The sequence below is a fragment of the Pelobates fuscus genome, chromosome 1 (assembly GCF_036172605.1).
Source record: "Pelobates fuscus isolate aPelFus1 chromosome 1, aPelFus1.pri, whole genome shotgun sequence".
Taxonomy (NCBI): Eukaryota; Metazoa; Chordata; class Amphibia; order Anura; family Pelobatidae; genus Pelobates; species Pelobates fuscus.
The window spans coordinates 10,596,238-10,610,752 of record NC_086317.1 but is presented as its reverse complement, the minus strand read 5'-3'; the positions used below and the strand labels follow the sequence as shown (position 1 = coordinate 10,610,752).

The window sequence follows — 14,515 nt, the reverse complement described above, 5'->3', positions numbered from 1 at the left end:
AGGGTATATCATAAGGTGCATATTGTGCCTTAGCATGCCCCCATTTATTCACCAATATATGCCAAAGTATGTGGTAAAAAATAATTTTGTGCATTTTTTTACATACGGATTGCATTTTTGCTGGGCATTTTGTATATTTCATATGTGCCACTAAGTTCAAAACCTTCAAATTATGCTCAGCTAAGTCTTCTGAGTAAAAAGACATCCCCAATGAATGTCTTTGGCACTATTTTGTGAAGCTACAGTGGCATATTGGAGACCAAGCCATATCAGTTTTTACAGAACTTTGAATTTTGACGCTGGACCTATGTGCAATTTCCAAGCATCTTCGTAAGTTTTAAATTCAAACTACCCCACAAAGGCCTACCATTTCTTAAAGTAGACACCCCAGGGTATTTCAAAAGGCATATTTTGAACCTTAGCGTGGGATAATTTTTCCGCTAGCTTGTACCAGGTGTAGTGGTAATAAGCGTTTTTTCTGCCTTTTTGACACACAAAGTGAGTTTGCACAGTATATTTTGCAAACCTTATGTGTACCACCACTCTATAATACTTTATATGTTGCTCAGCTATGTCGGCTGAGTACAAAAATACCCCCGTATGTACCTTTGCCAGGTATATGTGGACATCGGAGGGGCACATTTGGGAGACAGCCATTCCATTTTTTTTCAAACTTTACATTTTTACGCTGTGCCCATGTCCCATTTTAGAGTATTTTACCAGGCTATATAATCCAAATACTCCATAAAGCCATACCATTTCTTAAAGAAGACATCCCAGGGTATTTCAAAAGGCATATTTTGAAAATTAGTGTGGGATAATTTTTCCGCTAGCTTGTACCAGGTGTAGTGGTAATAAGCGTTTTTTCTGCCTTTTTGACACACAAAGTGAGTTTGCACAGTATATTTTGCAAACATTTTGTGTACCACCACTCTATAATACTTTATATGTTGCTCAGCTATGTTGGCTGAGTACAAAAATACCCCCGTATGTACCTTTGCCAGGTATATGTGGACATCGGAGGGGCACATTTGGGACACAGCCATTCCATTTTTTTCAAACTTTTAATTTTTACGCTGTGCCCATGTCCCATTTTAGAGTATTTTACCAGGCTATATAATCCAAATACCCCATAAAGCCATACCATTTCTTAAAGTGGCATATTGGAGACCAAGCCATATCAGTTTTTACAGAACTTTGAATTTTGACGCTGGACCTATGTGCAATTTCCAAGCATCTTCGTAAGTTTTAAATTCAAACTACCCCACAAAGGCCTACCATTTCTTAAAGAAGACATCCCAGGGTATTTCAAAAGGCATATTTTGAACCTTAGCGTGGGATCATTTTTCCGCTAGCTTGTACCAGGTGTAGTGGTAATGAGCGTTATTAAATGTATTTTTTTACTTTTTAAAACTTTTTTTACTTTTTAAAACTATTTTTTAAACTTTTGTTTTGCTTATTCATTTTTTTAAAGTTTCCTAAACTTTCGTAAAACTTTTTTTTTTTTACAGATTTAACATTTTTCTAAGCTTTTTCTTTTACCGTTAACCCCTAACTAGCAGTAAGCAGCACTAACAGTAAATTCCCCATAACTCCCACCCACCCCAGCTAGCAAAATATTTAATTATACAATATTTAAATTAGTTAATTAAATTAATTTAACCTCTGAGGGTTAAAAAATAAATAAAAGTTAATCGTCAGGGGTTAAAAAAAAATTAGATCACAGTATAATACTGTGATCTGTATTTTGATCACTGTAGGCAGTGATAGACTGGCAGGCAAGGGGTTAATTTTTATTTGGACTGGGTAAAGGGTTTTTTTTTATTTTTTACTTAAACGTTATTAAAACTTTTTTTTTACTTAATTTTTTAACTTTTTAAAGCTTATTTTAAAACTTTTTTTAACGTTAACCCCTAGTTAGCCTAACACTAAATCCCCCAATTCCCCACTAACTTCCACCCTCCCCAGCTAGCTAAATTTATAATTTTAAAATATTTAAATTAATTAATAAAATAAATTTAACCCCTGAGGGTTAAAAAAAAAAAGAATTAACCCTCAGGGGTTAAAAAAAAATCAGATCATATTAAAATGTAATCCCTGCCAATTGATCACTGTAGTCAGTGATCAATTGGCAGGGAAGGGGTTAATTTTTTTATTAATATGGGTAAAGGGGGGTGGGATTTTAATTTAACTTTTTTTTTTAACACCAGGGGGCAGGATCACTGCAGATCCGGCTCCCTGCACTTCACACTGAACCCGGAAGTGCAGGGAGGCGGAGGTGAGTATAGAGAGCACATGTGCCCGCTCTGGCATGCTGTCAGAGCGGGCACATGTACTCTGACAGCCCGATCCGGTGCTCCCGGTCTGCCTCTAATGCAGAGGCAGACCGGAGCACCATTAACCCCACGATCGCCGCGATTGCGGCAATCTGGGGTTAATTTTACCGCGTGACGGACGAGGTCCGTCACCCGTCGTTAAGGGCATCCCCAGGATGACGGACCTCGTCCGTCACCCGTCGTGAAGGGGTTAATATACAGAGCGACATGTTTATTATCAGCGTATAGATACTCAGTATTATTATACAGAGCGACATGTTTATTATCAGTGTATAGATACTCAGTATTATTATACAGACTAGTGACTATATTAGTATGTGGATACTGTGGTGTATACCAGCAGTTCCCTCTAGGGGAACTTTGCACAATGCACAGTTTGTCCCTAACCAGCTCCTGTAGGAAGTGTGCAAGGCATGCTGGGATGGATACACCCCCTAGATTTGCTCTCTTCCCAGTGTGTGCATGGAGTTCGGCCATGTTGGGTGTATGTTACAGCAGGAATGTGTATATCAACAACAGGATCGAACATAATATGTGACTTGTGATCAATAAATCCTGGCTGATTGATAGACGGTATGTTATTGTAAGTCAGCTATCATCAAACATAACAGGTACTCGAGCATTATACAGAGCGACATGTTTATTATCAGCGTATAGTTACTCAGCATTATTATACAGAGCAACATGTTTATTATCAGCGTATAGATACTCCGTATTATTATACAGAGCGACATGTTTATTATCAGTGTATAGATACTCAGTAATATTATACCGAGCGACATGTTTATTATCAGTGTATAGATACGCAATATTATTATACAGAGCGACATGTTTATTATCAGTGTATAGATACTCAGTATTATTATACAGAGCGACATGTTTATTATCAGTGTATAGATACTCAGTATTATTATACAGAGCGACATGTTTATTATCAGCGTATACTCAGTATCATTATAGAGAACATGTTTATTATCAGTGTATAGATACTCAGTATTATTATACAGAGCGACATGTTTATTATCAGTGTATACAGACTAGTGACTACATTATTATGTGGATACTGTGGTGGTTAGGGGAGCTTTGCACGATGCACAGTTTGTCCCTAAGCAGTTCCTGTAGGAAGTGTGCAAGGCATGCCGGGATGGATACACCCCCTTGATTTGCTCTCTTCCCAGTGTGTGCATGGAGTTCGGCCATGTTGGGTGTATGTTCCAGCAGGAATGTGTATATCAACATAGGGATCGAACATAATATGTGACTTGTGATCAATAAATCCTGGCTGAATAATAGACGGTATGTTATTGTAAGTCAGCTATCATCAAACATAAAAGGTAGTCTGTAGCATTATACAGAGCGACATGTTTATTATCAGTGTACAGATACTCAGTATGATTATACAGTTGGACAGGTTTATTATCGGTGTATAGATACTCCGTATTATTATACAGAGCGACATGTTTATTATCAGTGTATAGATACTCAGGATCATTATACAGAGCGACATGTTTATTATCAGCGTATAGATACTCAGCATTATTATACAGAGTGACATGTTTATTATCAGTGTAAACAGACAAGTGACTACATTAACCCCTTAAGGACCGCTGACGGTTCAGGACCTTCAGCGGTAAAATGTGCGTTTGGACCGCTGACGGTCCTGAACCGTCATAACGGTCAGAGGCTACTTACCTGATCGCCGTCGGTCCCACGGCGGTGATCAGCTCTCCTCCCGGTCCAGGGGGACTGCCTGTCTGCCCGGGCAGTCCCCCCTCGGCAAATCAGGACCCCACGGCCATGTGATCACTCGATCACATGACCGCAATAGGGGTCTGTGTATCTGCCTGCAGGGGGACTGTCTGTGCTGACAGGCAGTCTCCCTGCATCTGTAAAATCATAAAATAAAGTGTAAAAAAAATAAATAAATAATATGTGTATATATATATGATATATATACATGTAGTATATCTATATATACCTATATATAATATAGTGTATAAGTGTATTTTTATATTTATATATACGTATATTAATATAAAAATACACTTATATTTAAATTACACACGAATATATACAATATATATAATAACTATATATATGGTATATATATATTATTATAAAATACAAATAATATGTTAATAAAAATAAATAACAAAAAATAAAAATATTTTTTTTTTTTTTTTTTTTTTTGTCAATCTCTTTTTATTGAAATTTTTTCATATCAATGCATTTTGGGATACAGAAGAGAAAAAGGTTGGGGAGTACGTAATCATACATTACAGGCATATGTGTGGGACTGGGTTGTCGTACGCGTCCCCGTAGCCAGTCCGAGTGCATTGGTATTCTGTCAAGTGGGTATAGTTAGCTTAGGGAGATCAGTCGCTAGCGTGTGTATGAAGGTATGTACCCCATTTGGGGTGGTGATGGCGGGCTGTCTTCTACATGTGCCCCTAACCAAGGGGGTGTCGGGGGGGGGGGGTGTTGCGTTCGGTCTGCGGTTTATGAGTGGTGTCTGCACCATTTAAGCACTGCATTGTGTTATGTTGTCACGTAACTGTGTCCGTCTGGTGTGTGTTATGTCGCCATGTCTGCTATGCAAAAGGAATAACTGGGGTTAACTGGGGTGAACTTTCGGAGCTTGTGCCTTATGGGGTAGGTATGTTCCCTTGAGAGTTCAAGTTGCCGGGTCGGGTGTCGTTGAGGGCACTTCTGCTCTAGCTCTGAGGTGTCGCTCAGGTTGAGTCTGCGGGTTCTGGATTCCCAGGGCTTTGTAAAAAGTAGATGCCTCAGCCAGCGATGAGAGTTTATGCACAGTCCCTTTATGGTTGACCACTAGGAACCTAGGGGATCTCCAGTGGTATTCCACTCCGGTTGCTCTTAGGTGGCTTGTAACCGGTTGCAGGGATCGTCGCCATTGCAATGTGGACCTGGTGAGGTCCTGGTAGAATGAGAGATTGTGCCCCTCGAAGGGTAGTGGCGTCTTGCCCTGCATCGCTGTCATCAGGATTCCTTTGTCATGTGAAGTGGAGCATCGGACTATCACGTCTCTCGCCACTGTAGAGGTGGGTCCGCCAGCAGCCGGTAGGCGGTATATCCCGTCTATTAAAAATTTCTTGGCTTGGGCCTGGGGCAGTATGGCGGACACTAGGCGCCTCACATAGTGGGGCAGTTCGTCCGGCATGATTGTGTCCGGGATCCCTCTGATTTTCAGGTGGTTGCGCCGTGACCTGTCATCAAGAGCGGTGTAATGGAGTGAGAGGGCCTGTTGGTGTGTTTGCATGGTTAGAACTGTAGCTTGGAGGTCTGAGAGCCCCTGTCTAAGTGATGCTATGTCCTCTTCTGAGGCCTTCACCCTGGTGTCCACTGCCTGAATGTCTGCTTTGATACTTGCCACGTCTGTCGCCAGAAGCGTCTTAAGCTCATGGACCAGATTACGGAAGTCCCGCTGAGTGACTGGTGCCGACCCCTCTGCGCTCTCTACAGTACTAGGTACCTGTTCTGGCTGGGGGTCTGGTTGTGCAGACTCTGTTGGAGTTTGAGGTGATCTGTGATCCGCCATTTTTGCTGCCTGGTTTCTCTGTAACAGGGCCCCTATATCCCTGGAACCTGATTGTGGCTCCATGTGGGGCTTCTGGGTCCGCTTACCCATCTGTGCTGGGTGTGATTGAGGGGTGTCTTGGAAGAAGTCAGCCTCCGGTGCCCCTGGAGGCCGCCAGCAGTCCAGCAGATCCGACCAGGTCGGGTTCAGAGTGGGCTTGTAGGCCTCAAGGCTTCGTTTCTGTCTCCTGACCCTCGCCGGCTGAAAAAACGGCATAGGTCCTCTCCCGGTCGTCTGCCCTGTTTGGTGACAGCCTGTAGCAGGTAGGGAGAGATGATCTGTCCCCTTTTGTCGGGTTTTTTGCGGCTGGGACACACGGAGCTCCGTGAAATGGCGGCCGTTCGCGATCGCGGTCAAGCTCCGCCCCCCAAAAATATTTTTTAATAATTAAAAAAAATTATATATATATATATATATTCCATTTTATTCTAACAGTATTTTGATATTGATATATATATATTTATATCAAAATACACTTAGAATGTAATGATATATATATCTATGTATAAATAAATAAATAAAAATAATACGAAATATACATATGTCCACATACATAATTACATAAATAATTTCATAAATATACACGTAGACGTCAAATATATAAATATGTATATACCGTATATATTCGAGTATAAGCCGAGTTTTTCAGCACATTTTTTCAACTCGGCTTATACTCGAGTCAGAGTCTGTATTATGGCAATTTGCATTGCCATAATACAGACTGGGTGGAGAGGGGGGCTGGCAGAGCTGTACTTACCTTTCCTGCAGCTCCTGTCAGCTCTCTCCTCCTCCGCGCCGTCCGTTCAGCACCTCGGTCAGCTCCCAGTGTAAGTCTCACGAGAGCCGCAGCTTACACTGGGAGCTGACAGAGGGAGCTGGCCAGGGAAGGAGCCCCCTCCCTGGCCAGCTAGCAAGCAGGGAGGGGGGACGAAAAAAAAAAAGATAATTAAAGAAAAAAAAAGTAATAAATAATAAAAAAATAATAATATAAAAAAAAAAAAATAATAATAATTAATAATATATCAAATGCCACCCCCACCAACTCATACACAAACACACACTGCATCACACACTGCATCACACACTCACACTTCATTCATATACACACACTGCACTCACACACACTGCACTCACACACACTGCATTCACACACACTGCACTCATACACACACTGCACTCATACACACACTGCACTCATACACACACTGCACTCATACACACACTGCACTCATACACACACTGCACTCATACACACACTGCACTCATACACACACACTGCACTCATACACACAAACTGCACTCACACACACCCACACACACACACACACTGCACTCACACACACACACACACACACACACACTGCACTCACACACACACACACACACACACACTGCACTCGCACACACACACACTGCACTCACACACACACACACACTGCACTCACACACACACACACACACTGCACTCGCACTCATACACACACACTGCACTCATACACACACACTGCATTCATTATATACACACACTGGAAAGAAATATTCAATTAATATATACGCACACACACTGCACTCATACACACACACACTGCACTCACACTGCACTCATACACACACACACTGCACTCATACACACACACTGCACTCACGCACTGCACTCATACACACTGCACTCATACCCACACTGCACTCATACACGCACTACACTCATACACACTGCACTCATACACACACACACTGCATTCATTATATACACACACTGAAAATAAATATTCAATTAATATATACGCAGACACACTGCACTCATACACACACACACACACATACTGCACTCATACACACACACTGCACTCATACACACACACTGCACTCATACACACACACTGCACTCATACACACACACTGCACTCATACACACACACTGCACTCATACACACACACTGCACTCATACACACACTGCACTCATACACACACACTGCACTCATACACACACACTGCACTCACACACTGCACTCATACGCGCACTGCACACACACACTGCACTCATACACGCACTGCACTCATACACACACTGCAATCATACACGCACTGCAATCATACACGCACTGCAATCATACACGCACTGCACACACGCACTGCACTCATACACGCACTGCACTCATACACGCACTGCACTCATACACGCACTGCACTCATACACGCACTGCACTCATACACGCACTGCACTCATACACGCACTGCACTCATACACGCACTGCACTCATCCGCACACTGCATTCATACGCACACACTGTAAATAAATATTCAATTAATATAATTTTTTTAGGATCTAATTTTATTTAGAAATTTACCAGTAGCTGCTGCATTTCCCACCCTAGTCTTATACTCGAGTCAATACTGTAACGGATCGCCTGGCACCCCGACCGGCTACCTCCGTTAAAGGATGCTCCTAGCGCTTCCTGAGGACTCCAAGCACTCTGGCAGACACCACAATCACCGAATCTGAGAAGCATATAAATCCTCTCAAGCCTCTGAATGCTGTAGACAGTTGAATAGGAACCATACGAATAGGTTGTCAATCCTAGCAGTCAAACTGGAACAGCATACAATAAATCCTCCCCCAATAATGAGACGACACTTCACTTTGAGGGTTAAGCAGGAACTCTGGACTGGCACATCCAGCCTGGCTTTTATTTCCATCTTACACATTTAAGCCTGCCCACAGGGGAGGTGTAAAATATCCAATAGCATAGATGTTACCTCCCACACATTTCCTCCCCTTAGATTAACACTTAACCCAATTACACATACAGTTAAAACATACTTTCTACCCAACTTTCATAACTCTAAAACCATACATCACATTCACATAAAAATACATATCCACAATCAATCCATTCAGGGGAACAACATATTAAAAAATGGCATGAATCATACCAGGGGTTCAAAAGTTAGTAAAGTATCTTTTAAAACCCCTGTTAGCATGACTTTCCAGCTCAGACCGGTTACCTCCCACAATGCCTCACAATCCCTCCCCTCTGGCCTGGAGATAATTGAGGAAGGAATCTAATTATCTCCAAGGACTGAGGCAAAACTCCATTACCCACATGGCAGACAAAAAGACAGTAAAATACATAAAATACTTTAAAATACAGAAAGTTACTTTTTATCCATAACACACAGACATTTCACATATCCCCAGATAGCTGGGATCTGCGCGCACAAAACTACCGAATAGCGCGCAGATCCTACTCACACAGTTCACTCGCCACGGAGCCGAAGTCTTTAACTACACGAATGGGCTCCATGGCATAACGATCTGGGTTAACACATTCACATAAGGTCTGGTCCATAGTCCAAAGGCAAGAGGCGGGCAAGCAGCCCCCTCCAAGGACACGTGGCGAGTTCGGTTTCGCCACAAATACGTTTTCCCAGTTTTTTGGGGTAAAATTAGGGGCCTCGGCTTATATTCGGGTCGGCTTATACTCGAGTATATAAGGTATATTAAAATTTTAATGATTGCAATTTGAGGGACCTCCCTGCCAACCCAGGCCAAAAGTCCAGATAATTTAATTTGCTAGCACTGTGTTTAACCCTGTAACTTTCTATGACACCCTAAATCCTGTACATGGGGGTACTGTTTTACTCGGGAGACTTCGCTGAACACAAATATTAGTGTTTCAAAACAGTAAAACATATCACAGCGATGATATTGTCAGTGAAAGTGAAGTTTTTTTGCATTTTTCACACACAAACAGCTCTTTCACTGAGGATATTATTGCTGTGATATATTTTACTGTTCTGATACACTAATATTTGTGTTCAGCGAAGTCTCCTGAGTATAACAGTACCCCACATGTAGAGGTTTTATAGTGTTTGTGAAAGTTACAGGGTCAAATATAAGGCTTGATTTTAATTTTTTTTTTTTATTGAAATTTGTCAGATTGGTTAGGTTGCCTTTGAGAGCGTATGGTAGCCAAGGAATGAGAATTAGCCCATGATGGCATACCATTTGCAAAAGAAGACAACCCAAGGTATTGCAAATGGGGTATGTTCAGCCTTTTTTAGTAGCCACTTAGTCACAAACACCGGCCAAAGTTAGCGTTTTTTGCATTTTTAACACACAAACAAATATAAATGCTAACTTTGGCCAGTGTTTGTGACTAGGTGGCTACTAAAAAAGACTGGACATACCCCATTTTGAATACCCTGGGTTGTCTACTTTAAAAAATATGTTAGGTGTGTTTCGGGGATTTATGACAGATAGCGGTGTAACAATGTCACTATTGATACATTTAAAATATATATATATTGAAACAGCAATTTCCTACTTGTATTTATAGGCCTATAACTTGCAAAAAAAAGCAATAAAGCATGTAAACACTGGGTGTTTTTAAACTCGGGACAAAATTTTGAATCTATTTAGCAGTTTTTTTCATTAGCTTTTGTAGATAAGTAAAAGATTTTTCAAGTAAAAGTCCAAAAACATGTTTTTTTTTTATTTTTCACCATATTTTATTATTTTTTTTAAAATACAATATATGACATAATATAAATACTGGTATGTAAAGAAAGCCCTTCTTGTCGTGAAAAAAACAATAAATAACTTGTATGGGAACCGTAAATGAGAGAGCGGAAAATTACAGCTAAACACAAACACCACAAAAGTGTTAAAACTGCTCTGGTCCTTAACGTACAAACATCGCAAAAACAGGCCGGTCCTTAAGGGGTTAATATGTGGATACTGTGGTGTATACCAGCAGTTCCCTCTAGGGGAGCTTTGCACAATGCACAGTTTGTCCCTAACCAGCTCCTGTAGGACGTGTGCAAGGCATGCCGGGATGGATACACCCCCTAGATTTGCTCTCTTCCCAGTGTGTGCATTGAGTTCGGCCATGTTGGGTGTATGTTACAGCAGGAATGTGTATATCATCAAAGGGATCGAACATAATATGTGACTTGTGATCAATAAATCCTGGCTGTTTAATAGACTGTATGTTATTGTAAGTCAGCTATCATCAAACATAACAGGTACTCGTTAGCATTATACTGAGCGACATGTTTATTATCAGTGTATAGTTACTCAATATCATTATACAGAGCGCCATGTTTATTATCAGGGGAAGATAGATACTCAATATCATTATACAGAGCGACATGTTTATTATCAGTGTATAGATACTCGGGATCATTATACAGAGCGACATGTTTATTATCAGCGTATAGATACTTAGCATTATTATACAGAGCAACATGTGTATTATCAGTGTATAGATACTCAGATCATTATAGAGAACAACATGTTAATATCAGTGTATAGATACTCGGTATTATAATACAGAGCGATATGTTTATTATCAGTATATAGATACTCAGTAATATACCGAGCGACATGTTTATTATCAGTGTATAGATACTCAGTATTATTATACAGAGCGACATGTTTATTATCAGTGTATAGATACTGAGTATTATACAGTGCGACATGTTTATTATCAGTGTATAGATATTCAGTATTATTATACAGAGCGACGTGTTTATTATCAGTGTATAGATACTCGGTATTATTATACAGTACGGCATGTTTATTATCAGTGTAAAGGTACTCAGTATTATTATACATGCAACATTTCTATTATCAGCGTATAGATACTCTGTATTATTATACAGAGCGATATGTTTATTATCAGTTTATAGATACTCAGTATTATTATACAGAGAAACATGTTTATTATCAGTGTATAGATACTCAGATCATTATACAGAGCGACATGTTTATTTTCAGGGTATTGATACTCAGTATTATTATACAGAGCGACATGTTTATTCTCAGTGTATACAGACTAGTGACTACATTAGTATGTGGATACTGTGGTGTATACCAGCAGTTCCCTCTAGGGGAGCTTTACACAATGCACAGTTTGTCCCTAACCAGCTCCTGTAGGAAGTGTGCAAGACATATTTATTATCAGTGTATAGATACTCAGTATTATTATACAGAGCGACATGTTTATTATCAGTGTATAGATACTCAGTATTATTATACAGACTAGTGACTATATTAGTATGTGGATACTGTGGTGCATACCAGCAGTTCCCTCTAGGGGAACTTTGCACAATGCACAGTTTGTCCTTGTAGCGGAGGTACAATATTCCCCAGGTTATCTCCGCTTATAATCCAAGTGAGACTCAGGAACAAGGCAATTATAAATCCACAGTCAAGGTTTCCAGCAGGTAAAGTAATACAGCAGTATCCCAACAGCAATCCCAATAACTGGACGACACACAGTTTCAGGAGCAGAACTGATCATCTTTATTCCACAGTGCCTTATAAAGCATGCTCCCATGACACCTGATGGTCGTATTTCTTATCTATGTCTTTCTTATGTTTCTATGTTTCTATTATGTAAATATTGTCTATTTTGTCTAAGTATAGCAAACAATAATTTATTGTGACCGATTTCCTTTAACTCCCAGTATGTTTCTTTTAGGTGTATTTGTCAGAAGAGGTGACAAGAACAGAAATACATGAAGCAAAGCTATGAAGAAATCTTTTAATGACAGAAGCAAGGAGTCCAATACATCAAGCATTTTCGCAGATACCTATATGTTCTCAAAGGAGACAGTAAACATAAACCCCAAACCTTTCTCATGTTCTGAATGCGGAAAATGTTTTGGGCGGTATTCAGAATGTGTCATTCATCAGAGAACTCACACAGGAGAGAAACCCTTCTCATGTTCTGAATGTGGAAAATGTTTTGGACACCGTTCAAATCTTGTTACACATCAGAGAATTCACACCGGAGAGAAACCCTTCTCATGTTCTGAATGTGGAAAGTGTTTTGGGCGACATTCAAATCTTGTTACACATCAGATAATTCACACCGGAGAGAAACCCTTCTCATGTTCTGAATGCGGAAAATGTTTTGGGACACATCAGGAACTTGTCCGTCATCAGAGAACTCACACAGGAGAGAAGCCCTTCTCATGTTCTGAATGCGGAAAATGTTTTGGACACCGTTCAAATCTTGTTATACATCAGAGAACTCACACAGGAGAGAAACCATTCTCATGTTCTGAATGCGGAAAATGTTTTATTCAACATTCAGACCTTGTCAGTCATCAGAGAACTCACACAGGAGAGAAACCATTCTCATGTTCTGAATGCGGAAAATGTTTTGGGCGGCATTCAGAATGTGTCAATCATCAGAGAACTCACACGGGAGAGAAAACATTCTCATGTTCTGAATGTGGAAAATGTTTTGGGCAACATTCAAATCTTGTTACACATCAGATAATTCACACAGGAGAGAAACCCTTCTCATGTTCTGAATGCGGAAAATGTTTTGGGCGACATCAGGAACTTGTCCGTCATCAGAGAACTCACACAGGAGAGAAGCCCTTCTCATGTTCTGAATGTGGAAAATGTTTTGGGCGACATCCAAATCTTGTTACACATCAGAGAATTCACACAGTTGAGAAACTGTTCTCATGTTCTGAATGTGGAAAATGTTTTGGGCAATATTCAAATCTTGTTACACATCAGATAATTCACACCGGAGAGAAACCCTTCTCATGTTCTGAATGCGGGAAATGTTTTGGGACACATCAGGAACTTGTCCGTCATCAGAGAACTCACACAGGAGAGAAGCCCTTCTCATGTTCTGAATGTGGAAAATGTTTTGGGCGACATTCAACTCTTGTTACACATCAGAGAGTTCACACAGGAGAGAAACCATTCTCATGTTCTGAATGTGGAAAATGTTTTGGACACCGTTCAAATCTTGTTACACATCAGAGAACTCACACCGGAGAGAAGCCTTTCTAATGTAGTAAATGTGGGGAATGATTTGCCAGTAAATCAGAGCTTTAAATAAACAAAAGAACATAGAGGTAAAACAACTATAAAATGCACAGCATCCTGAGTTGAAGGATAAAAATAATAACTTATACTTAGCAGTATCATGCAATGTGCAATAGTACAGGAATACGGTTTCTAAAAGAAAATAGATAAAACATACATAGTGTAATCTATTACAATACAATGTACAATGGGTGTGTATATGGTTTCACTCACAAGTATGGAGCCGTGCCAGGCTCTATGTAAATAGCCTCAGGGTGCCAGTACTGGCTTTGGTAGGTGTCCACAGGCAAGACAGGCAGAAGAAAATTAAAAGTTGGACATATAAAAAGCAGTGTGTAATACACAAATAAATATACACTACCGGATAATGTCCTTGTAATATAGCAATAAAAAATTACACCAAATACAGCATACATGTTTCTACATAAAAGTCTTCCTCAGTGCCATGTTGATAGATGCTATGTGTTCACAATTTATGTGGTTTAGATGATTGCTAAACTGAGTCACCTGCCGGTCGAATGCATTACTTCCGGGTTGTGGTCACTTCTTGTTCCGGGCATAGTAATGATGTCAGTTCCGGCTCTTGTGTAACTGATCTTTCAAATAGGAAGTGCAGCAGTGTCCATATTGGAAATGGGTACATTTGCCCTTACCTGACGTGATGCAATATCTACAGTGTTCTGTGGACTTAGAAACACTTAGATTAGGTATTACAGACA

General features: G+C 40.3%; 1 protein-coding gene across 1 annotated transcript in view; it reads left to right on the top strand.

Moving 5' to 3' along the window:
- Positions 1-2,833: 2,833 nt before the first annotated feature.
- LOC134601620 (zinc finger protein 208-like) overlaps positions 2,834-14,515 on the top strand; it is a 634,640-nt gene continuing 622,958 nt past the window's right edge. Inside the window, 2 exon segments of the mRNA XM_063446140.1 lie at positions 2,834-2,909; positions 12,424-13,764. Coding sequence (XP_063302210.1) covers positions 12,474-13,764 — 1,291 coding nt within the window. The 5' untranslated portion in view covers positions 2,834-2,909; positions 12,424-12,473.